Here is a 23,511-nt window from a genome sequence, read left to right as displayed (position 1 = left end):
CTGGTAAAACCACACTGCCAAAAATATCCAAAAGGCCCCACTGACTTCAAGGCTCCAACCTCATCTGTGCCCCCTGAAACCCTCAGTGCAAAATCGACCCCACACCCGGGCTGTGTCCACTAGTCTGGTAAGGCCTGGAAGAGGAAGAAGAGCTCTGGGCCGGGACAGCTCAAGTTCCAGAGCTCAAGCAGGCCCCAGTGTTCCACCTGGTGCTCAGGATCGCGGGCGCGTGTCCACCAGAGTCTCCCGCGGCTGACCTGGGGTCCGGGGTGGGTCCCCCGGAGGAGGAGGTTGGGTGGGGACGCCTTTGGCATTTCGGCAGACCCTGGGTGCTCGCGGCAGGAGGGAGCACGGGGCCTCAGTCCCACCCGGGCAGTGTGCACTCTAGAACTCCAAAGACCTCCATTAGGCTGGAGCCCGCTCTCTGACAGGTGGCTGGGGGGTGAGGCCCGACCCTGGAGGGCCCAACACGACGACACGAGACACAGGGGAAGAGAGAAGGGCTGAGCAAGCCGTGGGGTGGCGTCACCTTGTGGGCACCTCCCACCTGCTCTACCTGCCTGGGCTTCAGGCGAGATCTGGAAAAGAGGGTTCCGGGGCCTAGACGGGGCCGCGACTCCAGGTCTTTCGTCTTTCCCGAGCCTGGAACGTGGACCCACAGCAGGGCCAGGGTCCCCGTGAACAGAGGGCTCCAGGGCACCTGCCTCCCAGACAGGCTTCCCTTTCTTTGCTGCTTCCCCCTCAGGTGGCTCTGCCCTGGAGCGCCCGGAGTTCGAGGGAGATCCACCACCGCGGCCAGGGGGTCCCCTACTGCCAAGCCCTCATTTCCTGCGTGTCTGACTATATGGCAAAGTGGCAAAACCACTGGGGAGGAGGACCTCAAAGTGGTAAGAAAGGGTAGGAAGTACCGGCAGGAGCCCCTGGGTTGGCCACAGGGTTCCTCCGAAGGTTCCATGGTCCAGACTTTGGGGCTCGAAAACTGTTGCTCCCAACCTAGCTCAACCAGCTGAATATGGACAAGAAGTTAGTCTCTCTCTGCGTATGTCTGTCTCCCTGGGAAAATTAATCTTTTCGTTGGCAGATGGCTGACTCAGAGACAGAAGGATTCATCAAATTCCCACGAACATCCTGTAAACAGTTAAACCCATAAAGATTAAATAAGGCAACCACGACCTTGATTAAAGTTAAAGCCTTTTTTCTTTTTCTTTCTGCGCATGTCCACAGCCCCACGACCTGTAATCCGAGGCTCACCTCCCCAGCTCTTCTGACAGGGCCGGCCCTCGCGGGGCGTTGGGCGGGCACAAGCAACGGTCGCATTCGCTGGTTTTACAACCGGGAATTAAAGGCACCAGAAGAAAGCAGTGATTGGCATCACCCAACCCAAGAACCTCCCCCATTCTTTCTCAAACCGGGCAGACTCCATACAGTACAAGAAAAGTCCAAGGAAGCCCCCGTACCTGCTGTTTCCGCCCCTCCCCCTCCCCGACTCATCCTTCTGTCCCCACCAGAGCCCAGGGGGTCCTGCGATGGTTGACAGCCGTCCCCGAACCAGGTGAGACGGCTCACCGAAGCGCAGACTGACAGGACTTGAGTCCTGGCCCCGAGGTTCCAGCGGCCGCCTGGTCCCCAGACTGCTCAGCCCCGTCCGAGCTGCGCCCCACGCCCGCCCCGCCCCGCCCCGCCCCCACCACCATGAGCTTGTGAGATGAGCACCACCTCCCGCGGCGAAATTTTATGGACCAAATCTGCCCGGCCACCGGCTCCGCAGCCCATCTCCCCAGCAGCTCCCAGCCACACTTCTCGGGGGCTAAGCACGCGGTGGGGGCTCCCGGGAGGGAGAGGCGAGAGGTAGCTTCCTACGCCTGGAGGGGGAGGCGTGCACGTGCCCACGTCCCTGCCCTCGTCCCTGCCCTCGACCCGGGCTGTTCAGTCAGCCGAGGCCTTGAGATGCTGCCCCTAGTGTTTGTGACCCCATATAAATCCGCCCTTTCTTTCCAAAGGCTTTTTGGTGCTCTTGGCTAAGAAGACCGGACAGAGGCGGGAAGACCTGACTTGCCCGCCGCCTCGCAGGGGAACTTGAACTTGATGGGCGTGAAGCTGACAGTTCCTTGAGGGCCTCGTCACCCATCCATCCGGTAAACCCTGCCACCACCCGGAGTAAAAACAGAGCAAAACCCACAGGCAGGGATGGAGACGCCGTGCACCTGTCTCGAAGCAATTATTGACATTATCACGACACAATGAATCGCTTTTTGAAGTTGTTTTCCTGATATTTAGCAGCCTGAATACTAATCCCCTTAACAAAACTGTCCCCAAGCTTTCTCCCCTCCCTGGCCCCCCTAATCTCCTTCTCTCCAGGGGGAGGGCGGGGCCGGGACCAGCCAGTCGACTTCGCAGCACCTGGATTTGCATTGATACCTCCCTTGTCATTCATGGTACCAACAGGAATTAGCATAAGGCATTAAGGGAGACTCGGGAGGAGAAAAGAAAGGCCATTTTGATGGAAATAAGGGGCAAAGGCATAATCTGCCGTCGACTAAAACGCTTATTTGTGTACGGTTTCCCAAGCAAAGCTCAGAAAAAGCCTATGTTGATTTTAGTGAACACAAAGAAACCTTAATCCTTTCAAGGCAACTAAATCACCCCCAGAAAAGCAGCTCAGAAGAAAGGCACCCTGTCAGGGGCATGGCTATTCACAACCAAATAGATGCCACAAATCACACTCTGTAAGTAAACAAAAATAAGAATGTGGGAAACGTTTGATTGGGAAGGGAAGGGGGCAGAAGTGGGGGCGTCGGGGCTGGGGGCGGGCCTCTCATCACGCACTCTTCAACCTCCCTGAAGAGACCCTTTCAACTCCGGGAGGGCAGCGGGGGGCCTGAACACAGGTCCCAGGGCCAGCTCTCGCTCTAAGGCCGATCCCAGGGAAGGGTAAAGACATTCCAGAGCTTTCTGGAGCAACACAGCAGAAGAGGGATGGGAGGCTTAAGGCCGGAGGTTCCCGAGGGGGGAGGGGGAACCAGTGGTCACTGAGACACCTAAGACCTTTTGGGGACCTGTCCTGCTTGCCTCTTCCTCCCCCCACCCCCGCTCGCCCCCAGCCACCAGGGTCTACTCCATCCTCTTCCCTCATCAAAACGAGCAACAAACAATTAGGCATTTTCACAGAGATGCCCGTATGCTCTGAGCTGCACGCGTCTTCTTTTACTGGGCTTTTAGCATTATGGATAACAAATTGGTACAAACTTTCCGTCCATCAAAAAATATGATGAAATATAAAACTGGAATAGTCCATTACGCAATAAAAAAGATAAAAATTCAATGTGACAATAATTCTGGGAGCAACGGCAATCACAGCAGCACATACACCTCAGGGGAACGCTGAACATAACGTACGATTCTAAAGTGCAGTGAGTTCCAATTCTAAAATAATCCGGGAGCCCAAAATTACTGCACTTGGAAACGTGTCTTCCTAACGAGTTAGCAAAAATGCTAGCTGAGGCGCAGGACAGGATGTCGGAAGTGGCTTCCAACGTCGCCCCTTTACGAAGGAAGGCCCGATTCTGTTCAAGCGCTACCGGGACTCTGCGTGTAACTGCAGACCGGAGATGACCCGGAAAGCACACCTCCACCTAGCAATCACCACACCGCCTCCATCAGGTTCCACGGCAAAGAGGAAAAGATGGAACGGTTTGTGTCACTTACACCTTCCAAATTACACACCTCTGTATCGCCAGGGATTAGACACTCCCCTACGTTCCATTATTTCCAGCAACACTGCTACAAATGAAAACTGCCCAGAAACCTACTGGCAATGATTTAAGAGAAGTTTCCCCTTTATGTACTGTTCCATGATTAGCCTCTCTTAGTCCGTACTGCAGTTGGGAAGAAATTAATGGGATAGCACATATTTAAATTTTGCCCTCTTGCTCGTTTATTAACTTTCCAGAGAGCCCACAGCAGAGTAAGGCTTGCTTTATGGCCATATCCTGTGCATACTAAACACCCACGGGTAATTGGAGACCACAGAACAAATCAGCTGTTTATAGTTCTCTGACTGCTGGTAGTTGATAAGGAACAATGAAGTCAAGGCATTTTGAGAACGATTACTCTCCATGACGGCTTCCTACGTGACATTAACGTCACAGAGGTGGTGATTTCTTCGTCCAATCAATCTGAATAAGGATTCAGTGTATTCTGTTACAATAAACCATTCCTTCACACGTCCCAGAAGCATACGGATTCGGTCTCCAGCAAAACCACAAAATACGAACAGCAGCTCCAGAACAAAAAACAGAAAGACTGTGTTTTCCTCGGACTTGACTTCTTAGGCAAGGACAATGAGACAAAAACCCAAACCCGGCCACTGCTCGGAATTCAGGTCTCTTACCTTTGTTGACAATAACAGTATTGAAGAGTTTTTCAGAGCTGGCATCTGATGCCTGAAAAACAAGAAAGGGAGAAAAAAATCGTTATTATGGTCACAGATACTGCCATCCGCATCATCACCACGGTGAGTTTTAAATCCATGCGCTACATTTTTAGAACAGCCTGATGGGGAAAGCAGCCGCTCCCCCGACCGTCCACAAGGTGGTGCTGTTTGACTGCAGGAGACAGACCTGCAGTGCAGCTCTGGGCTGGGGGAAAAATCCTGATTTTAAAAAACGTGTCCTTATTAGACATATTATCTGTGCAAAACATATTTCTATGAGATGATCCACAAAGCAATTCAGCTCATTCACATAGTGATTTTGCAATTTTGTTGATAGATTATTTTAGAAAAGGCACTCTTTTTTCCCCTTGATATGTGCAGAGATGCCTGTTTTTCAGTTTTCTTTCACACACCAGAAATGCCTGTTATTCAACGTTGAGCCCTTCCTCACTAAAAAGTGTTGACTAGCACTTCCAGAGATTAATTTAAAGATTCGACCGATGACCCCAAGATCCCTGTTCCTCCCAGTAACCAGGATGACCTTGGTGTGGAAACAGAAGCAAGCTGACCCGGCCCACAACCCGAGACTACGCCTGCCATCGGCGCTAGAGCCTTTCCATTTTCCAGAAATCCTGTCTTCTAATTATTACAGGGGCTCGAGGAAAGTGAAATAAGCCTGTTTAAGCATCGAGAGCAAAGCCTCCGTGAATTACACACTCGTGTGCTGGAAAATCAACAGAAGTTGGTGTGGACGGAAGGCTGCAAGGCTGCAGAAGCGGGGAGTATTTCTAGAACTTCTAGAGGATTGAAACAATTGAACTGGAAATCGGCATCCCCACTGTGTAATTCGAAGATGGAGCTGCATTTAAAGTTACAATGGCAATGCTGGGTCTCTGCCGTTTTCCCCCATGCAACCTTTGCAAATCACTTGCCTTTCACACTTTATACATAGAGATGGATGTTTTGACAAAGCAAAGCATAGGATGTTGGATAAATACAGAGGGCACCGTAAGGAAGACGGGGAGGGTGTATCTGGAGCACACATAGCCTGACTCAGGGGCTGGCTTTGGGGGACAAAGAAGATACTCAATTTAGCCTTTCCATGCTATGTTGATGAAAAACAGATATTATTGTGTCTATCTGGGGAACATGTTCTAGTTCTCCATGCAAGTGATACAGAGAGACATAAAATATTTTTATTATGAGGATCTCTTCCTTTTTTTTTTTCCCCCTTTAAAGCTTCCTCCCGTGAGGGATGGTTTGGAAAATTTAAGGATCCAGGAGAAAAAGAAATGGAGGAGTAAAGTGTGGGACTGCGTACACGTTTATGCATAAACAGTTTAAAATAAATCCTAGAGAGCTTTTTAAAAAAATTCTGCATGAATAAAGAATATGCCAAAGGCCTTCCTGACATCTTAAAGGTAATTAAATTTAAATTGTATACGATAATAGCTTCCTATAAAAATAAGCCTCCGAAAAAAAAGTGTGGCATTCGGAGGGAAACAAGGTATCCATTAAGCAAATCAAGAGGATTGTTCTGAAGGCAAAAATGACAGGAATAGGGTTGTTCATTGTGGTACCAAGCCAGGCTTCTAGGAATGGGAGTTTCCCTGTTGAAACTCAGAGATAAAGAGTGTGTCACCATTCCTGAATGAAAAAAAAGCACTTCTTCGTTCAAACTGGAAGGACTATGCTAAATTCATGGCTGAAAAAAATAAACTCCAGCTGATATATTTAAAAAAAAAAAAAAGGCCCAGTAATGAAATCCTCTTAAAACCGAAACACTGCGCGCGGATATGGAGACGGCTTATGCAGAGGCGTCTGGCTGGCCCGGAGAAGCGGGCGGGCGCAGGACGGCACCCCCGATGCGGAGAACACGGGTGAGGAGCCGAAGTGGCTCCCGACCGAGTTTTTGTTTGCACTCGGGCTGCGCGCGCGGGCAGACCCAGCCGGGCTGCAGGTGAACCGGCCCCGCGGCCCGCAACACCTCCGTGCGGCGGCCGCCTCTGTGGCCCGAGGGGCGCCCTGCTCCCGGGAGGCGGCTGAGGGGTCCAAGGCTCCACGGCTCCGGGGCGCGCTCTGGATGCCACCGCGGCGACGCCCCGCAGGTCCGAAGGGGCCGAGCCGGGCCGCGCCCGGGGCGCTCAGGGCCGCCCTCCCACGCGCGCTCTCCGAAACCTGTCATTGTCCCCAACGCGCCGCCCGGCCGGGGGCCGCCGCCTGCAGCCGGGGAAGGGCCTCGGAAGGGCCTGCGCACCCGCGGGACGCTGGGTCATCCCAGCAGGGCCTGGGTCGCTCCCGCCCCCACCCGGGCTGCCGGCGACGGCGGGCCGCGCGGCCAGGGACAAGCGAGGACGGGCTCTCCGGCCCGAGGCCAGCGCGCAAACTGCGGGGAAACCGGCTCGTTTCCCGCACGAACTTCCCCAATCCCGCTCCCGCCTCCCCAGCGCCCGCGCGGGTCCTGAGGCTCCGGGGCGCGGCCGTGCACAGCGCGGGGGACGGAGCCCGCGATCCCCGCGTCCGGCCACGTTCCCGGCTGATTTCTGTAACTTTCGTCGCTGTTTCGTGCCCCGCGGCGAGACACAGCCCGCGGCCCGCAGCTGCCCGGCCTCCCGGAAGCCCAGTCCCTGCGCGCGGGGGCCGGAGGCTCGGCCTCGCGAGGGTCGCAGGGCCCGGGGGTCGCGGAGGGCGAGGGCGGGGAGCGGCCGGCAGGGCCAGAGGACCGACGACCCGCTCCGGCCGCGCTGGGGGCTGGGTCCGTCCAGGCGCACGGGCGGCTCCGGGGCCGCAGAAAGTTGGCGAGGCCGAGCGGAGGCGCGGGACGCGCGGGGACCACACGGCGGGCACCGGCCCCTCCGCCGCCGAGCCCGACCCCCCCCCCGCAGCGCGCCGCGGGAGGGGGCCCAGCGGGGGGCCGAAAGGCGCCCCGGAACTTCCGCGCGGTTCCCGCAGCCTCGCCCGCCCGCCCCGAGCCGAGCCGAGCCCTGGCCCCGGCCCCGGCCCCGGCCCCGGCCCCACCGCTTCCGCGGGCACCGTGTGCGGGACCCCGCCCCGGCCCCCAGCCCCGCGCCGCGCCACCCGCCCCGGTCTCCGGAGCCCCTCGGACGGGAAGCCCCCGGTCGGCCGCCGCCCCCACGCTCCCGCCCCGCCCGGCACGACCGCGCCGCCGCTCCCGGCCCAGGCCGCCGGCCCCGAGGAAAGTACAAAGGCGGGCGGCAGGGGAGGCGGGGGAGGCAGGGGAGGCAGGGGAGGGCGGGGAGGAGGGGTGAGGAAAGGGGCCCGGGCGCGCCAGACGCGAGGCGCCCGCCCCCGCCGCCCCTGCCCGCCGGCCCGGCCGCCGCAACAAAGACCCCCGACCCGGCCGCCTCCCTCCGCGCGCGGGGCCGGCGAGGAGCCGCATTACCTGGTCGCACGGGGTCACGCGGCGCTGTCAGCCCCAAGTTCATGGTCCGGTTTCTCCGCGGGGCCCCCGGTGCCGGGATCGCAGCGCCCGGGAGGCGGCCAAGCGCGCGGGGAGGGAACGCGCGGCTCCGGCCGCGTCCGCAAGTCCGTCCTCGGGGCGCCGCGGGGTCCGAGCGCCGGAGCAGCCGCCGCACATCCAGCGCCGCCGAGGCCGGGCGGTGGGGCGGTGGGAGCCCGGTCCGCGCCCGCCCGCGGCCTCGGGGCCGCTCCTGCGGCGCGCGGGTCGGCCGGGCACGGCGGGGGCCGAGCGGCGTCCCGGGCGAGGCGAGAGCAGCGGCCCGAGCCGCGGCCGCGGCGCGCGGAGCTAAGAGCGAGGCGGCGGCGGCGGCGACAGGACAAAGGAGACCATGTGCGGAGGGAGGGAGGAGGGAGCGGGAGGAGGAGGAGGAGGAGGAGGAGGAGGGCGCGCGGCGGCGGCGGCGGCGGCGGCGGCTTCTCCCCGGCGGCCGCCTCGGGCTCCCCGGCCGCGGGTCCCGCCTCTCCAGCGGCGCCGCGGCCCGACCGCTCCCGGCCCCGCCGCCGCCGCCGCGCTGGAGCCCGCGGCTCCGGGGGCCCTTGTCGGGCGGCCTCGCGGGCGCGGCAGCGGCGGGGGGCGCGGGGCGGGCGGCCGGGGCGACGGCGCCTCCGGGCCGGGGCTGGCGGGCGGCGGGGCGCGGGGCTGGCGGGGCTCGGGGCCGCGCTCCGCTGCGGCGCCTGCCTCTGCCGCCGGCCCCGGCTCAAGTGAACTCCATCGGCGGCCGCCGCGGGCTCGCGGGCTCCCGGGCCGGGCGGGGGGCAGCGCGGGCGGCGGCGGCGGCGCGGGGGGCCTCGCTCCGGACTTCGCTCCCGACCGCGCCGAGCGCGCCTCCTGCAGACGCTCGGGCGCTCGGAGCGGGACTTCCTCGGCGCGGAGCCCCCGCCGCCGGCCGCGCCCCTCCCCCGGCCCGCCCCGCGCGCCCCGCCCCGCCCCGCGCCGCCCCTCCTCTCGCCCCGGCGCCGGGCCGCCCCGCGGGGGCGCAGTCCGGGCGCGACGCCGACAGCTGTCGCTCCCCCCTCGCGCCTCGGGCCCCGGGTCCCCACGGCGGGCGGCCCCTCGGGCGGGCGCGCCGGGAACTGCAGCGCTCCCCGCCCTCCCCGCTTGCAGCGCTGCGCGGCGGCCGGCGGAGGCCACGAGGCCCGCGGCCTGGGGTTGGGCCGAGGCCGCGCCGCGCTCCGCGCCGAGAGCGGGCTCAGTGCGCGGCTGTGAGGGCCGCCGAGCGGGGTGCGCCGGGGACGGCCCGGCACCCAGTCTGTGCGCAGCACAGAGGAACACGTACGCTGCAGAAAATGGGGGCAGAGTCCAGTGCCAGAACACCGAGCCCGTCCTCCAGCCTCACCCCAGCACGATCAAAGACTAAATGCAGTGGGCTAAGTCCCAGGGACAATGCAGCCCACGACCGCGCCATCGGGAGACACCCCCGCCGCTTGGTCTTCGCATCCACCGACTCTGTAGGCCTCCCACCCGCAAAGGTGCAGCCGGCCGGTCCCCCCAGCATCCACCAGACACAGGCAAGGGATGAAAGGATACCGCAGCCTCGTAAAACGGGCAGCAATTACTACCGTTCTATCATTTATGGCCACTGTGTACCCCAGGGCCCCCTGTAGGGTCTGGAAAGGAAGGCATGGGGGCTCCGAGCCCATGAACTTGGTGTTGGGTGGATTCCTCTGCGTAACACACTCCTCCCAGAGCGTGCCAGCTCCCTGCGGTCTAGCCTGGGAGCCCCTCTGCGGAATTCTGGCCTCCTTACCAGCTCTCTTGACCCCAGAGGCCCCGAAAAGGTACTAGGCCCTACATGAGGACCAGGAGACCCGCTGCAAACTTCTGGAGTTGTAACTCCGTGTCTGCAGCTTGATGAGCAGGAAAAGTTGCTGTGATTTCCCAGCACCAGGTTAAAGAAAGGGGCACACAAGGCGAGCTCCACCGGGGAAGATTCTAGGGTGGTGCGGGGAGCACCAGGGGGAGTGAGGGCAGCCCACAGCTCCCGATGTCCCTGCTGGCGCCCATTGCCTGCAGCGCAGTGGAGCAGAGAGGAAGGCACGGGGCTTGGGAGAGACGTACATCACATACAAATGCCATGGAGACTGGCTCAAAGCAATAATGTCCCTTCCTCACTTCTTTGAAGTTCAACATCCATCACGGTTTGATTTCATGGCGCTCCTGAAAAACCTCTCAAGAGGGAAAAGAGGGGGTGTTTGCTGTATAGCATGTGTTTCTTTAACCTCTGTGTGCAAGGGGTTTTGGAAATGGGGGCTCTTCTGTCTTGAGCCTGATCCCCTCCCCAGCTGGTAGCACTGTGTGGTGTTTCTAAAGACCCTTAAAAAAAAATACATATATGGGGCGCCTGGGTGGCTCAGTGGGTTAAGCCGCTGCCTTCGGCTCAGGTCATGATCTCAGGGTCCTGGGATCGAGCCCCGCATCAGGCTATCTGCTGAGCAGGGAGCCTGCTTCCCTTCCTCTCTCTCTGCCTACCTCTCTGCCTGCTTGTGATCTCTGTCAAATAAATAAAATCTTAAAAAAATACATATATATATATGTCTGTACATATATATGTATGTATATATACACATATAATGTATATACATACATATGTGTGTGTGCATGTGTGTGTGTGTGTGTGTGTATATATATATATATATAATGGCCATTTTTCTCTACCCCATCCCCAAAGAAGTCAGAAGGAAGGGTGCCTCGGCCAAACACATGCATTTGGAGTTGGATTTTCCAATTGCTTATAAGATGTCACAAAACCCAGCTGAGGCCCTCAGGCTAGGGGCATTCACGCTGAAGCTGTTCTGCAGTAAGAAGACAGCTCAAAGGCAAACATTAAATTTTCAAGAAAAGACATTAAAATGTTGTTTCTTTTGGTGCAATCAGAATGGGACGCTTTTCTTGTCTTGTTGCTCTAATAAAATCAATATTACAGGGAAGAGATTGCCAGAGCTCCTGCCAGGTCCCCCACAGGGTAAACGGAGATGCACAAAAGCACGGGGAACTTAGCTGACCAACGAAAACAAGCACTTAGCCTTCCGCAGAGCTTTTATGCTGCAGCCTTTCTGACACTTCACCATGCCTTGCATTAGATTGTCCTCTCTGATTATCAAGGACCGGATCTCAGAAAAGCCTGGGATAAATCTGCATGTGTCCCTGTATTTTGACCATTTGTAATCCAGAGGAACGTGGAAACGCCAATGGCCAATCCTCTAGAGAATGCGAAGAACTGGCGTGTACACACTGTGTCCATATTTGGTCCTCTGGCCCCTGCCTGTGACCCTGGCCCCGCCCGGCCACCACTACCCTCTGGCTGGCTCCCTTCCTCAGCCTCTCCCCAGACACATGCATGAGTCCATTTTGATTGGTTTCCAGGTTGTTCCATGCCCCCTCCTTTCTGGAAGGATGGGAATCAGTATCAACGTTGGAAAGGAAGAAGGAAGGAAAGGAAAAGAAAAAGAATGATCACCCCAGGGTGGCTGGGTCCCCGTCAGAGGTCTGACTTTCAGGAACCGAGATTCATCATGTGGCCGTGGTGGTGGTGGTTTTTCCCTGAGAAATGTGGCTTCCCTTTATTGTCATTTTCATCTAAAGGTGGCGGGCAGGGGTGTCTGGGTGGCTCAGTCAGTAAAGCGTCCTACTCTTGGTTTCGGCTCAGGTCATGATCTCCGGGGTCCTGAGACTGAGCCCTGAGTCAGGCTCCAAGCTCAGCAAGGACTCTGCTTAAGATTCTCTCTCCCTCTCTGCCCCTCCCCCAACTTGTGTGCATGCACACTCTCTCTAAAATAAATGAAGCTTTAATAAAAGAAAAAAGGTGGCTGGAAGCCACTATGTTATATTCAGAAGATTTAACCTACGAAGCACTCACGGCTTCTCTAACATCACCTTCCACTTCTGAACCAGATCTCAGAAAGGTAAGTCTTAAGAGGCAGGTACCCTAACACACCGCAGACAACAAGAATATGGACTCAATGGTCTTCCCAGCGTTAGATCAGTTATTTCAGGAACAAAGAGGAATTTTAATATAAGACCAAAGACCCGAGTCAAGTTTATGATTTCCAGCTAAAACTTAAAAACAAACAAACAAACAAAGACCAAACTCAAGCAAAATTAAAATATGGAGTCATCATTCTCGAGTCTCAAAATACAGCTAAAGATTTGCTTTTAAACTAATGGCAAACCAATGTAAATCAATGTAAAATGGCAAAGGTTTGAAGCTTAAAATGTGATTTGGTTCAATTTGTATCACAAATTACCAGATTGAGATTAAACAATTTTTTTGGTAAAATATTTCTTAGGAATTCTGGTCTTCTGTAGAGCATCTTGTTACAAGAAAAGCTCATTAATTTGGCGTCCTCTCTCCAAAATATAATGAACTTCTGGCATTCCCTAACAGAACACGGGTTGGTGACTCTTGGCAGGTGGAGACAGGTTAAGCAAGAGGAGGTCTTTATGAAAATGTTTGTGCTTCTATATTTTACTTTTTTTTTTTTTTTTAAAGTCAACTCTATGCCCAACGTGAGTCTCAAACTCATGACCCCAAGATCAAGAGTTGCACGTTCTACTGACTGAGCAAGCCAGGAGCCCCTCGAGCTTCTGTATTTTAAATTATGTGGTATAAGAAGACCACTAGAGAGGAGAGAAAACCCAGGATTCTGTCTTCGAAACTCACCCTGGGAAAGAGGTCACCCCAACTGGGTTATTTCTGTGTCTCTAAGAGCTTGATCTTCTCAAATTCTAAAGCTCTACAAGCGTTGGGAATTCAAGTTTCTATCCATTCTTTGGGTAGAGGTGAAGAGGCAGTGTCTGGTTGACATCATGACCCTGTCACTTCCAAGCCAGGAGACCCTGGAAAAAGTCCCTCACTCTCCGTGCCTTAGTTTCTTCATCTTTATCTGAGGTATGGGGACAACAGTACCCACACCTCCCAGGTGGCTGTCTGTAATGACACCTGCCACTTAGTCAGTGGCTCTGTGTGTTGACTCTCATGATCAAAGATGGCACTTGTTGTTGATTCCTGGGGAGGCCAACAAAATGGAAGTATAATCTAGTATGGTGGCAATGGCCATTCCGCTGGCCATGCCATCTGCTGGATTCTTTTGACGCGAACCACCACGCGAACCACCTCTGAACATCGGGAATGACCCCTGTCCTGGAAAACACACCACCTGTACTAGGGAGCCCCACTCACACAGGCAAACAGCCTTTTCTGACAGGGTTGAACAAGAGACTGTATAAGCTTGGGTCACTAAGAAGGCTGGTGAGTTTGGGAGCCGCGCGCATCTTCTTGATAGGTGGTAAAATCTGATCCTGAGTCAAGCAAAACCCTCCAGGAGTTCACCAGGCTTCCAGATGTCAACCACCTCCTAATGGAAAGAGCTTTAACTTCTTCAAGCGTAAAATAGTGTGCTTCCCGATTATGTCATGTTGATGCACTGAATTGTAATTTCTGACTTACACAGGCCCACACTGTGATCCTGGACTACAGGAATAGTTTCTTACTGGTGCAGAGGCCGATTTTGCTGGTTTTGTTCCTTTTCTTTGTGGGGGTTACCCACCACCCTCAATGCGATTTTAAATTGGACCATCGAGGACTAGGTCTCGCCCATCTCTACTCACGCCGGAGCGTAGCAGCGCTATGAGGGACAGGAGTCTGGACCGCTCGGCATTTAATATTATCCACTTGTCAGGATATAATGCTAGCCGATTCCCCGTGATATCCCTTCTTTCCGAACCGACCTGGTTTCTTATGGCCATTATTCACATCGTGGAATTTGCGGACCGGTCTGGTACCCACCGTGGTACCGGGAGGCCTCCCTCAATAGCCGACAGATGAGAGAGAGTGAATAGGCGGCCGAGGTGTTCCCAGCCCGCTGGTAGGGTTGGGGCGCCTGACGGGCGTCAGGGTACCCTGACAGACTGGAGAGAGGCTAAGGGCAGAGGACACTGCTAGGAGCCCGGAGAGACCTGCGGTTGGCCGGGGGCGGGAGCGGGGGCTGCTGCTCCTTCCCCATGGCAGGCGACCAACTGCCCTCGTTTGGAGAGCTGGAGCCAACAGGCTGCTCACCGCCAGGAAGCAGGAAGCTGCCCCATTGCCAACACTGTCCTGCTTCCCACCTCTGCAGACTCCTGACATGACGCCTTCTGTGATGTCCAGCCCAGGTTAAAACTCTTTCTGCGTCCTAGGGATTTCTCCTGCTCGGCCAGATCACTGTAAACTGTAGATCAAGACGGCCTCCCTGGTTGATGCACGGCTGGTCAACCTCAGCCCCAAGCCACTCGGCTCCGAACCCCCCCGCCACCGCCCCTTCTGCACAGGCAATTTTAACATGGGAGCTTCATTACTTATCACTCTGAAAGAAGGCGACGATAGCTCATGCTCTCACTGTTGTAAAGCAAAAGCCTCTACCATTACATGCCTGTGTTGCTACCATTGATCACGGGGCCGCAACCAGAGGGAAGTAAATAAACCGACCCGGGTTAGTTTATGATGCGTACTATTGAGACGCAGGGCGGAATAAATATTTTCCAAGTGTGGAAGTCAAGAAAAAGAATTTTACTTTCAAACTTCGCAGTGTGCTATAAACTACAGAGGGAAAAAAACAGAAGACCCATAAACTATCTCTCACTTAACCACCAAATCTACACTAAAATATTAATATTCAGAATGTGACACCACCACAAAGGAAGGCAATGAAAAATGAAAATTGTATCCAGTCTCTGCTCATGCTGCCCCGAGGCACCTCATTTTTTGCTGACGAGCATGAGGTACGGACTCTGAGGCTGGGCCCTCCTGGCTCTCCCCTGCGCTTTGGTCAACAACTCCCCCCCCTGGGGACACCATTCCCTACTGGCCGGGGGTTCGCCGTCTGGGGTCTAGAGGCCTGATCTGATGCGGAGTCGCAGATCTGACGGGTGCGTCCGGCCCCTTCGTCACTGTACCATGTTCTACCATCTGCACGACGGGGTGAGTCTTGATTCCTTCCTCCCTTGGCCAAACCGGGATTTCCACAGACCTACAACATAGAGAGGTTCCAAGGTGCAAAGGGTGACGCTCAGGCTGTCTCGGCTGTGTTCCCAGAGGCAGGGTATGTGTGTATCGACCTTCACAGTTTTACAGTTTAAAAGGTGACCGACACCCTATCTTCGGGTCACCGGCAAAAGTGAGGTGAGACATGGTGGCCAAATGCACGTCAGCATTTCCTTCCTTACAACCTCCTCTCAAGGGCTTTGCTCTTTTGCCCTGGAAAAATGTAACCTCAGGTACAGATAATCTTTAGGACCCTGGAAATCCTATCCTCCCCGTCTACTAATACACGTGGGCCTAACCAAGCTTTTGTGCTTTCATTTTAGCGGCATATGGTACTGGGCTGATGGTCCTGATATTTATTTGCAGAAATTCTCGTTGGGCAAGAACGCAACATTTCCTTCTTCTGTTTCGGTGACTCAGACAGTTGCTGGGGTATTACTAGGTGGGCAGCCAGAACTGTAAAGAACTCCCTTGGTTTAGCTTCCCTGAAAGCATTCCTGGTCATGAATGTTTCTGATTTTCACCCTTTTTCTGGTCTTAGCGGTTCTCCCTGCCCCCCGCGTTCTGTCCGCCCGGAGTGGAAAACGCTGACGTGGCCGTTACAGTACACCCGATCTCTGTGGCTTCATGAATCAAACGGGCAGACTCTGGGAGTGGTCATGGGTTGTATTAACGCCAACTGCTGTGATCACATCCTGCTGTGACTGAGGGTAAGGGCAAGCCTACATGCTTGCAAAGACCCGTGAATTCCTCTCTGATGTTCTCCAGTGATCGCTTCTGCTCCCGACTACAGGTTATCTTGAGGGTTTCCATAGGGAAGTACATTCAGGACGGTGTCCGACATGTGTTACCTGTTTCCTGGCTCACCTCTGGACACGGTCATTCCTGTGGGTCTTACCTTGCCTTAGCGGGCCCAGGATGCTGCTTTGGAGATCAAAGATTCCACCCCTTAAGGGCCAGGACGGTGCCCTAACACTCCCAACTCCCCATCACCCTTCCCCTAACATCGACTACGAATGCCCTACATGAAGCGAACGGTCAGGAAACACCACTCAGATCAATGAGTTAATGAATGAATGACTCACATCGCTGCCGACTAAAAGAATGAAGACATTATCTCACAAACAAACTATAAAGACCTCTCCACAAACCACAAGCAGTGTAGGATTTCACAGAGCACAGGAGCCCTCCATCGTGAGGCTACCATGAGAACGCACGTAAATTCTCTTGGAAACTGGTCGTTAATTAAGCTCCAGTTATCGCGCGGCTGCGCTCTAAATACGGCCTCTAACACCTCTGTTCGCCTCTGCTCTTCTCCCACGAGACGGTGGCGCTTACATCCTCTATCCTGGAGTCTGGGCTGGACCCTCGACTCTCTTGACCAGGGGAACGTGGCGGAAGTAACGTTCTTGAGTTTCAGGGCTCAGGCATTAGGAAGGCCTGGAAGCTTATGCTTCTTGCTGCTTGGCACCGAGTCACCATGTTGTGAGGAAGCCCAAGGAGACCCGCATGGGGGATTCAGTTCTCGGGACCAAAGACCCGGCGGAGCGTCCAGCCAAGGGCCCGTAAGAGCTTGCCAGCCGTGGAGATAAACACTGTGGCTTTGGCTCCCCCAGCCCAGCTGACCTTGCCTTCGCTGTGGCCATGTGGCCGAGAGAGGAGGAGCCCTGAGCAAATGGCAAAACTGAGAGCTAATAAATAAATGTGTGTTCAGTTATTAAATCTGTAGCTCGTTACAAAGTGATAGGTCAGCGGGACAGCCATCTAGCTCGCTCCCAACGTTCGGAACAAGGAAGCAGGTGTGCACCTGCCGGGGTAAGGCGCTCCCACGAGCTTCACCTCTGCTTTCTGGCCTCTGTGAGGGAATGAAAGGGACCCTGAGGTTAGAGAAGGAATGCGAAATGCGGAAATAAGGAAGAGCCTTCCATCTGATAAAGCAGAAGAAAACTTAACATGACAATGTTAACGAAAGAATCAATCTGATCTCTCCCTTTCCTTTTGGAGGCTGCAAATGTTTGCAAAACCAAAAAGTCTTTAGTAATCCCTTCTTTTATCTAAAACAGATTGCCGTTTCAAGCACAGCCTCGTCAAACTGCAGGTTCAAAGGAACCTGAAACCAAATTAGCATAAAATCTGGAATTCTCATTTCCACCAAATGCACAGCTGCCATCTGACAGCTCTTCTGTGATTTTTTGGGTTTCAAACAGAAACTGAAAGTAGCTGAGGTGCACAGGCCGGGGCCCCGTGCGTCCGTGCCCGCTCCCTCCCACGAGCTCACACGTTCGAGAGTCTCCCTAGAACCGGAGGGTGGGAGACGCCCCCGCCGTGTGGCGTGTGGCCGGCCAAACCGGGGGGAAGCAGGGGCAGTCGAGAAGGCAGGCAGGGTAGACAGAAAGACTTTGCTTCCACTTTGAGGGGTGTGAAATATTTATAAGTAAATTCACACAAATCAGAGTGAATCTGCTGGGGGGGGAAGGAGAGGAAGAACACCCTTTCCCAGTTTTTGCATCACAAATGCCAAGAAACCCACACTCCAGACACTTCAGTCTAAGCTCCAGGGGCGCGCATGCGGACTCCCTCGTGCGACTCCCTGAGCACGTCCAGAGTCTCCCCTTTAGGTCATGACAACTCGATGCCACTACATTTAATTCTGGAAAACCCCAGGGGGGCCGCTTTGGCTCCTGCTGAAATATCATCACCCCTGGCACAAAAAAAGTCACACTTCTTTTACAGAAAAGGGGGGAAATGAGATAAAGTAGATCTGACCCCCCTGACGAGTACAGGTACGGGGAGAGGATTTTCTCTGCCACTATTTGAGGGTGGATTTGGCCTGAGCCGCCCCAAACTGGCTCCTCTGATCCCCCATGATCAAGTGCATGAATTCGAGTGACAGCTGGTGGGGCCACGACCACAGCACGTGAAAAGCAGGCTGCGGCCGTGCACGGAGGAGAGGCACGGCCTGGACTGCCCTTTCTCGCGCGCCTCTCTGTCCACCGCGCCCCACTCAGAGGCCATCTGCTCCCTCCCAAAGCTGGACATAAACGTGAACGTGGACGGGGCAGGGGCCTGCATGGTGGGGCGTGGAATTCACAGGGAGGCCACCCCAGGCTCACTTTACCCCAGGTCCACGCCTCCCTTGACGTTCCTCTACTGTTAGTGCACAACTTTTCACTTTCTCCAGGAGAAAAAAAAATTTAGTGAGCATCTGGTATTTACACAGAATCTTAGAGGGAGTTGACGGATTTAATTACAAGTGTTAGTAAAACAGGAAAATTGTAGCCAGGCTTTCAAATAGCCACTCGCCTGTAAGCGACGAGACTTCTTTGTGCTGCCATTAAAGGACACGATTTACTTCCCAGCCAGGAGTTTTCTTGGAGAAGGGGGCACGGGGGAAAACACAGCTGCTGGCCGGTGGCTTTCATTCTAATGTGCGACGCGGTCCTTCTTATACAAAGATCAAGCTTACAAACAACGTTCAGTGAGGCTGTGGGCTCAGGGCTGTTCTCCCGCTCGCACGGGTGGGACGGATTTCCTCTCTGAGACCAGCACCTGCTCACCGCGGGCAGCATGCGTCTGTGAAAGGACTAGCTGGGTTTCCAGGCTCCACATAAGACCAGGAAAGCGACTGTGAACGGCTGACCTGCGTGAGGATGGGGACGGACCAGTCCTCACCGGCAGCCGGCTCCGGCCAATTTTAATGCCTGGGTGCAAGTCCGGGGAACAGCATCGCACACGGGCAAGGTCGGTGCTACCCGAGTCCTGGGCCAGATCGGCCGGGCCACAAAACCCGGGTTTTAGAACAGGTTCCGTTCCTGCGGGTTGTGGCTTTGGGGAAAAGTCACAAAACCTTTCTCTTCCTCTAAAATGCCGAACAGGTTGGGAGGAACAGTTTCTCTCTCTCTCTCTCTCGCTCGCTCTCTTCCAAGAGCCTGGGATTCTGTGCGACCTACTATCTAGATTATAAACAGAACAGCCTCTGTGCTGGAAAACAACATTTCCCTCTTTCCATTTTCTTGGAGTTTACGTTATTAGTATCTAAGTAGGACATACTGCTTGACTTATTTTTCCTGGGGTTCCCACGCTCTGAGAATTTCCTGATAAATCAACGAAACGTCCGAAGCATGTCCTGTCCAGTTTGCATTTAATGCTTCCAACTGGTGAGTCCTCATCAAAACAGTCAGGGCACAAGTGAGCCTCTCAGGCCCTGGGCCTCTTGTCCCTTGGTACCGTGGGCCCATTAAACACATTTGTCAGCTTTACGTTTTAAAAGCAAAACCAAAAGGGTAAATGTGTCATCACATACTTTTTAATCTGAAATTCACACGGGAAGGAGTTCAGAGAGAGAGAGAAAGAAAATACACCCTCCCCTAAGCCCCTCGCACACACGCACACACACGCGCACACGCACACCTCTCCCTGCCACCACACACTCATCAGCATGGGCTTCAGCTTCATCAGACCATTCCCGGGGCCGAGGCACGCGCACACCGCACTGGGAACCGGCGCCGTCATCTCTGACACTCCACGGTCAGGTGAAACAAGTAGCCTGAACGGGCCTGAACGGGAAGAGGACCACAGGTCTCCCCGCTCAAGACTTCTTCTTTCTTGTTTTTCCTAACATGGAAGTTTGGCTGGGGAAGAACTGGTTGCACAGACACATGCGGCCTCAGCAGGATGGACCCTTCACAGAGGAGACGGATTCCAGATCCAGGCGCGCTGGAGCAGGGCTTAAGTCCTCCGAATTCGGTAATGGAAAGTTTGGGTCACACGAAGGGCTGTGGGATCCGGGGGTAAGCTTTAGCTCTAAATCAGCCTCTGGAGCAGCCCCCTAAGAAGCACCATGTCTCCAGTTCCTGCTCTTTCCTTCTCTCTCGGCGCTTTCCTTTTGAGGGACCCGAAAATCCTGGCTTCAGACCGTCTCCCTGTGTACTTCGTGATGGCTCCCATCCTTAGAATGGCTTTTCCTTTTTAAAGCTCTTCTCAAATGTTTCCCGACCTTTTATTCTGAAAAGCCCCAAACTTGTAGAAATGACGGAAGGATGGTCCAAACGACGCCCATGCCACCTTCGCTTCTGCTCCTCGACTAACAATCTGCCCTACTTACTTCTCTCTCCTTACTCTGACACACATGCCAAGGGGCGTCCATGCACCTACCGGGTCCCTCAGGGCTGGTGTGGACAGAGGCATCTACCCCAGATCGCCTTCTGGCACCTTCCTCGTGGCTGCTTATCTGAGGGGCAACGTCTAAGACCCTGATTGGGTCACGTCCGCTGGTGGACGGGTCCCTGGGACTCGAACCCCTTCTCCCCACTTGCACACACCAGCTCCTCTCTGTGCTTCCAGGACTCACGAGGACTCCGCTCCGCTGAGGCGGCCTGGACACAGCTTTGGGCTCGGTGGTCAGTCAAGAGGGCAAGTGGGCTGTGGGGAAAGGGGCGGGCTGCTCTCGGGGGGGAGCTACAGGCCCTTCCTCATCTGCACAGACTGCAGGCGGGCTCGTCGGGGGCCCGCAGGACGTGCCCGGCTAACCACCTGCCATAGCCTTGGACGCTCCTGTCCCTGCTGCTTCAGCTCCAGGACGGACGGATACTGGGCCTACTTCAGCGTCGCTGAGAAGTCAGTGACCCGCACCCCGTGAGCACGCGGCCGACAGAGCTGGACTCTTGTCCCGGACGCTCCTTCCAGGCCTCCCTCCCTCAGGCGCCCCTCTGAGGAAGAGCTGACAGATGAGGCACGACGTGGACAGACATCTGGCCTCGTCAGCCTCTTCATCTCGTCAAAGCCCGCCACCTGCGCCACGCGGGACGGCACCACACACGCGGAGCGGCGGGGCCGGGGAAGGAGCCACGGCCAGAGGGATGGCGGCTCGGGAGGGCGTCGGGACAGACCGAGGAAGGGCAAGGGTTTCCGGGGGGCGAAGGGGGCTCAGAAGTGGAAAATGCGCAGGAGGCCGGGGAAGGACAAGGCCCGAGAAAGGACGGACGGCGGGTAAGGCGGCAGGTCTCCGGGGAACGGCCAGAGCTGCTGGACCACGGACGAGCGAGTGAGGGACGGTGCGAGGAGCCACGGAAAAGCCCGAGACACACAGGGCCGGAGCCTGACTTCAGTGGCCCGTGGCGGACACTGGCCCGTGGCGGACACTGGCCCATGGCGGACACTGGCCCATGGCGGACACTGGCCCGTGGCTCCTCGCCCTTCTGACTGCCGCCTACAATCTGCTCTGCCCGGATGCTCTCTCCCTGCAGGATCCCCCCGCCTGGGGACAGTGTGTGCCGACACACAGATACACGTATTTCTTCATCGAGAGAAGCAGCCATTCACGCCAGATCAGCAGTAAATGATCGCGGTGTCCCGTATTTTGCAGTCACAGACCATTTTGTCCACAAAAGCCAATCAAAGCACCCGGAAAGCGTCGTGGTACTTGGAAAACGTGGCTGCAAGTTCTTCCCGTCAAGATGTGGAGGCTACTCCCCTCCCCCGCCTTGAATTTGGCGAACTCGTGAGCGCTTTGATTCCATGGCAGAAGTGGTGCCATTTCCACGGCGAGGCGCCAAGAGGCCTCGCTACTTGCGCCTCTCAGGAAGGTCCCCCCAACCCAGCTGCCGTTTTAAAATGGCCAAGCCACAGGGGAAGGACTCGTGGAGGTCCCCCCACGGAGGGTCCCAGCCAAGCTCGGCCCGGAGTCATCCCCACCCAGGCGCAGGACATGGGAGGGAAGTTCTCTCTGGATGATTCTAGCCCCTGGAATTCGGATTCGAGTCACGCGGACATCCTGGAGCAGAGACGAGCCGTCCCTGCTATGCCCTGTCCCAATTCCGGACCCCCGAATCCGTGAGCGTAATAACGGGGGGGGGGGTGCTTTCACATGGCGAGGTGTTAGAGTAGACCACTAGAACAAACACTTCTTTAAACACGGATTTCCCACTTCGTCATGCGTATTTGCCTTAATCAAGCCCTTCACTTCTCAGGCTGTCTCCACGACTGGTCAGGGGTGGGGGTGGGGATTAGTGGGACACACTCGGGTAGCCCAGGCCACAGCGGACGGCTGCAGGAAGCTTACTGACTAGACAGCAATCGCCAGTGTGAACTGTGGGAGTGCGGGAGGTAAGTCCCACCGCACGCAGGGGGGGGGGGGATCTTATCACGTCACTTTTAAGAGAATCAACAAATGCAAAAGAACTTGATAAATATTTTCCATAACAAAACACAATTGGTTGCAGAGGGATCTGACTCGGTTCCTCATTAGTTCTCCCTCACTTGTCAGACAAGCTCGGAGCTCACCGAAACCCACGGTGGATTCTTCCCAGTTTGCTGGGGAATGGGACTCGACCTTTCCTTCACAGCACACGTTTCTGGAGCCCGCTGCCACATCTGCAGTGCGGGCTTGGCTCCCTCTGCCCGGAAGAAAGGAGTGTCCGCTTCCAAAGAGAGGGAAAAGCGGGTCACCGCGGCGGCTTTGGCTGTGGCCGAGGGGCAGAGGGGGTGGGGAAGGCCAGGCTGCCCATTATCAGGGCTCCCAGGTGCCCGGGGATCACGGTAGGTGATAGCACTTGGCTGACATCAGAAAAAAGAACCACCGCTCCTCCCCACCCTCCCTCCCTCGTCGTCTTTTTTTTTTTTTCAAGGAGGCTTTTTACCCTCATTAAATGAAACCTTATCTCTGAAAGACTGCAATCCTCAGCAAATGACAAGTGAGCCTAATCTCGTTTTCTGACAACTGATTCTTGACAGCACCTTCCCTTTGATTTCTGAGACACGTAGTTAGACATATATTAATCTGTCAGTCATCATCCCTAGGAAGAATAAAAAAAAGAGAGAGGAAGAAAGAAACGAACATTTGTGAATATGAAGACAAGGGGCGAGGACACCTATTTTAACTGACGCACGAACGTTCCTTTTTCGCGCAGCCCCCGCCCATCGGTCGGGGAACATCCCCGCAGGGGAGAGGCAAAGCCGAAGAGGCACCCCCTGATCGGAGGCAACACGGTCCAGCGGAAGGGCATGCGCCCTGGAGTGCGGCGGGCCGGGTTCAAATCCCCGCCCCACGTGAAGGTCACAGGTAGATTGAATAAGATCTTTAGTCTCTGCGCGTCAGAACCCTGCCTGCAGGATGCGGCTCGTGGCTTCTGCGGGCTGCAGAGAGTAAATAATCTTTATCTACTGCACAGGTGGGCATAAAGTCAGGACCCAACCCAGCATTTCCAGTGGGAACACTACCGCTGCTATTTCTGCTCAGGTCTCCCGGGGAAATGCGGAATAGGGAAGCAGGAGGAAATAAAGGGTACACCCCTTTCCCTAAGAGGTCACGCATGTAGAAGGGATTCGAGAACTACACGGCAGTGCTCACAGGACCGCCAAGAAGAAACCCATAAAAAATGGCGCCACATGACTCTGGAAAACTCAGACTCTCATGCTGGTTGCTCCCAACCCAGGCTCAAGACCTCAGACACACGGCCAGCCCTGCCTCTTTTTCCGTACTCCGGAAGGAGAGCCTGAACCCTGTCCCTGAGGCATTTGCAAAAGGGAACGCACATGTGCTGTCTGTTTGCTTGTTTGTTTCCAGGGGTGGGGGGGGGTCGT

General features: G+C 55.6%; 1 protein-coding gene across 5 annotated transcripts in view; it reads right to left on the bottom strand.

Annotated features, from left to right (window-relative positions):
* The window catches only part of AUTS2 (activator of transcription and developmental regulator AUTS2), a 1,076,911-nt gene that overhangs the window by 72,563 nt on the left and 980,837 nt on the right, over positions 1–23,511 (bottom strand). For all 5 annotated transcript variants that reach the window (XM_044232669.1, XM_044232673.1, XM_044232671.1 and 2 more), the window contains one exon: positions 4,391–4,442. In XM_044232669.1, coding sequence (XP_044088604.1) covers positions 4,391–4,442 — 52 coding nt within the window. The remainder of the gene's footprint in view (positions 1–4,390; positions 4,443–23,511) is intronic.

This window comes from Neovison vison, chromosome 14 (genome assembly GCF_020171115.1).
Source record: "Neovison vison isolate M4711 chromosome 14, ASM_NN_V1, whole genome shotgun sequence".
Lineage (NCBI taxonomy): Eukaryota > Metazoa > Chordata > Mammalia > Carnivora > Mustelidae > Neogale > Neogale vison.
Note: the sequence above shows the minus strand (reverse complement) of the source record. Positions and strands in the feature narration are given on the sequence as shown.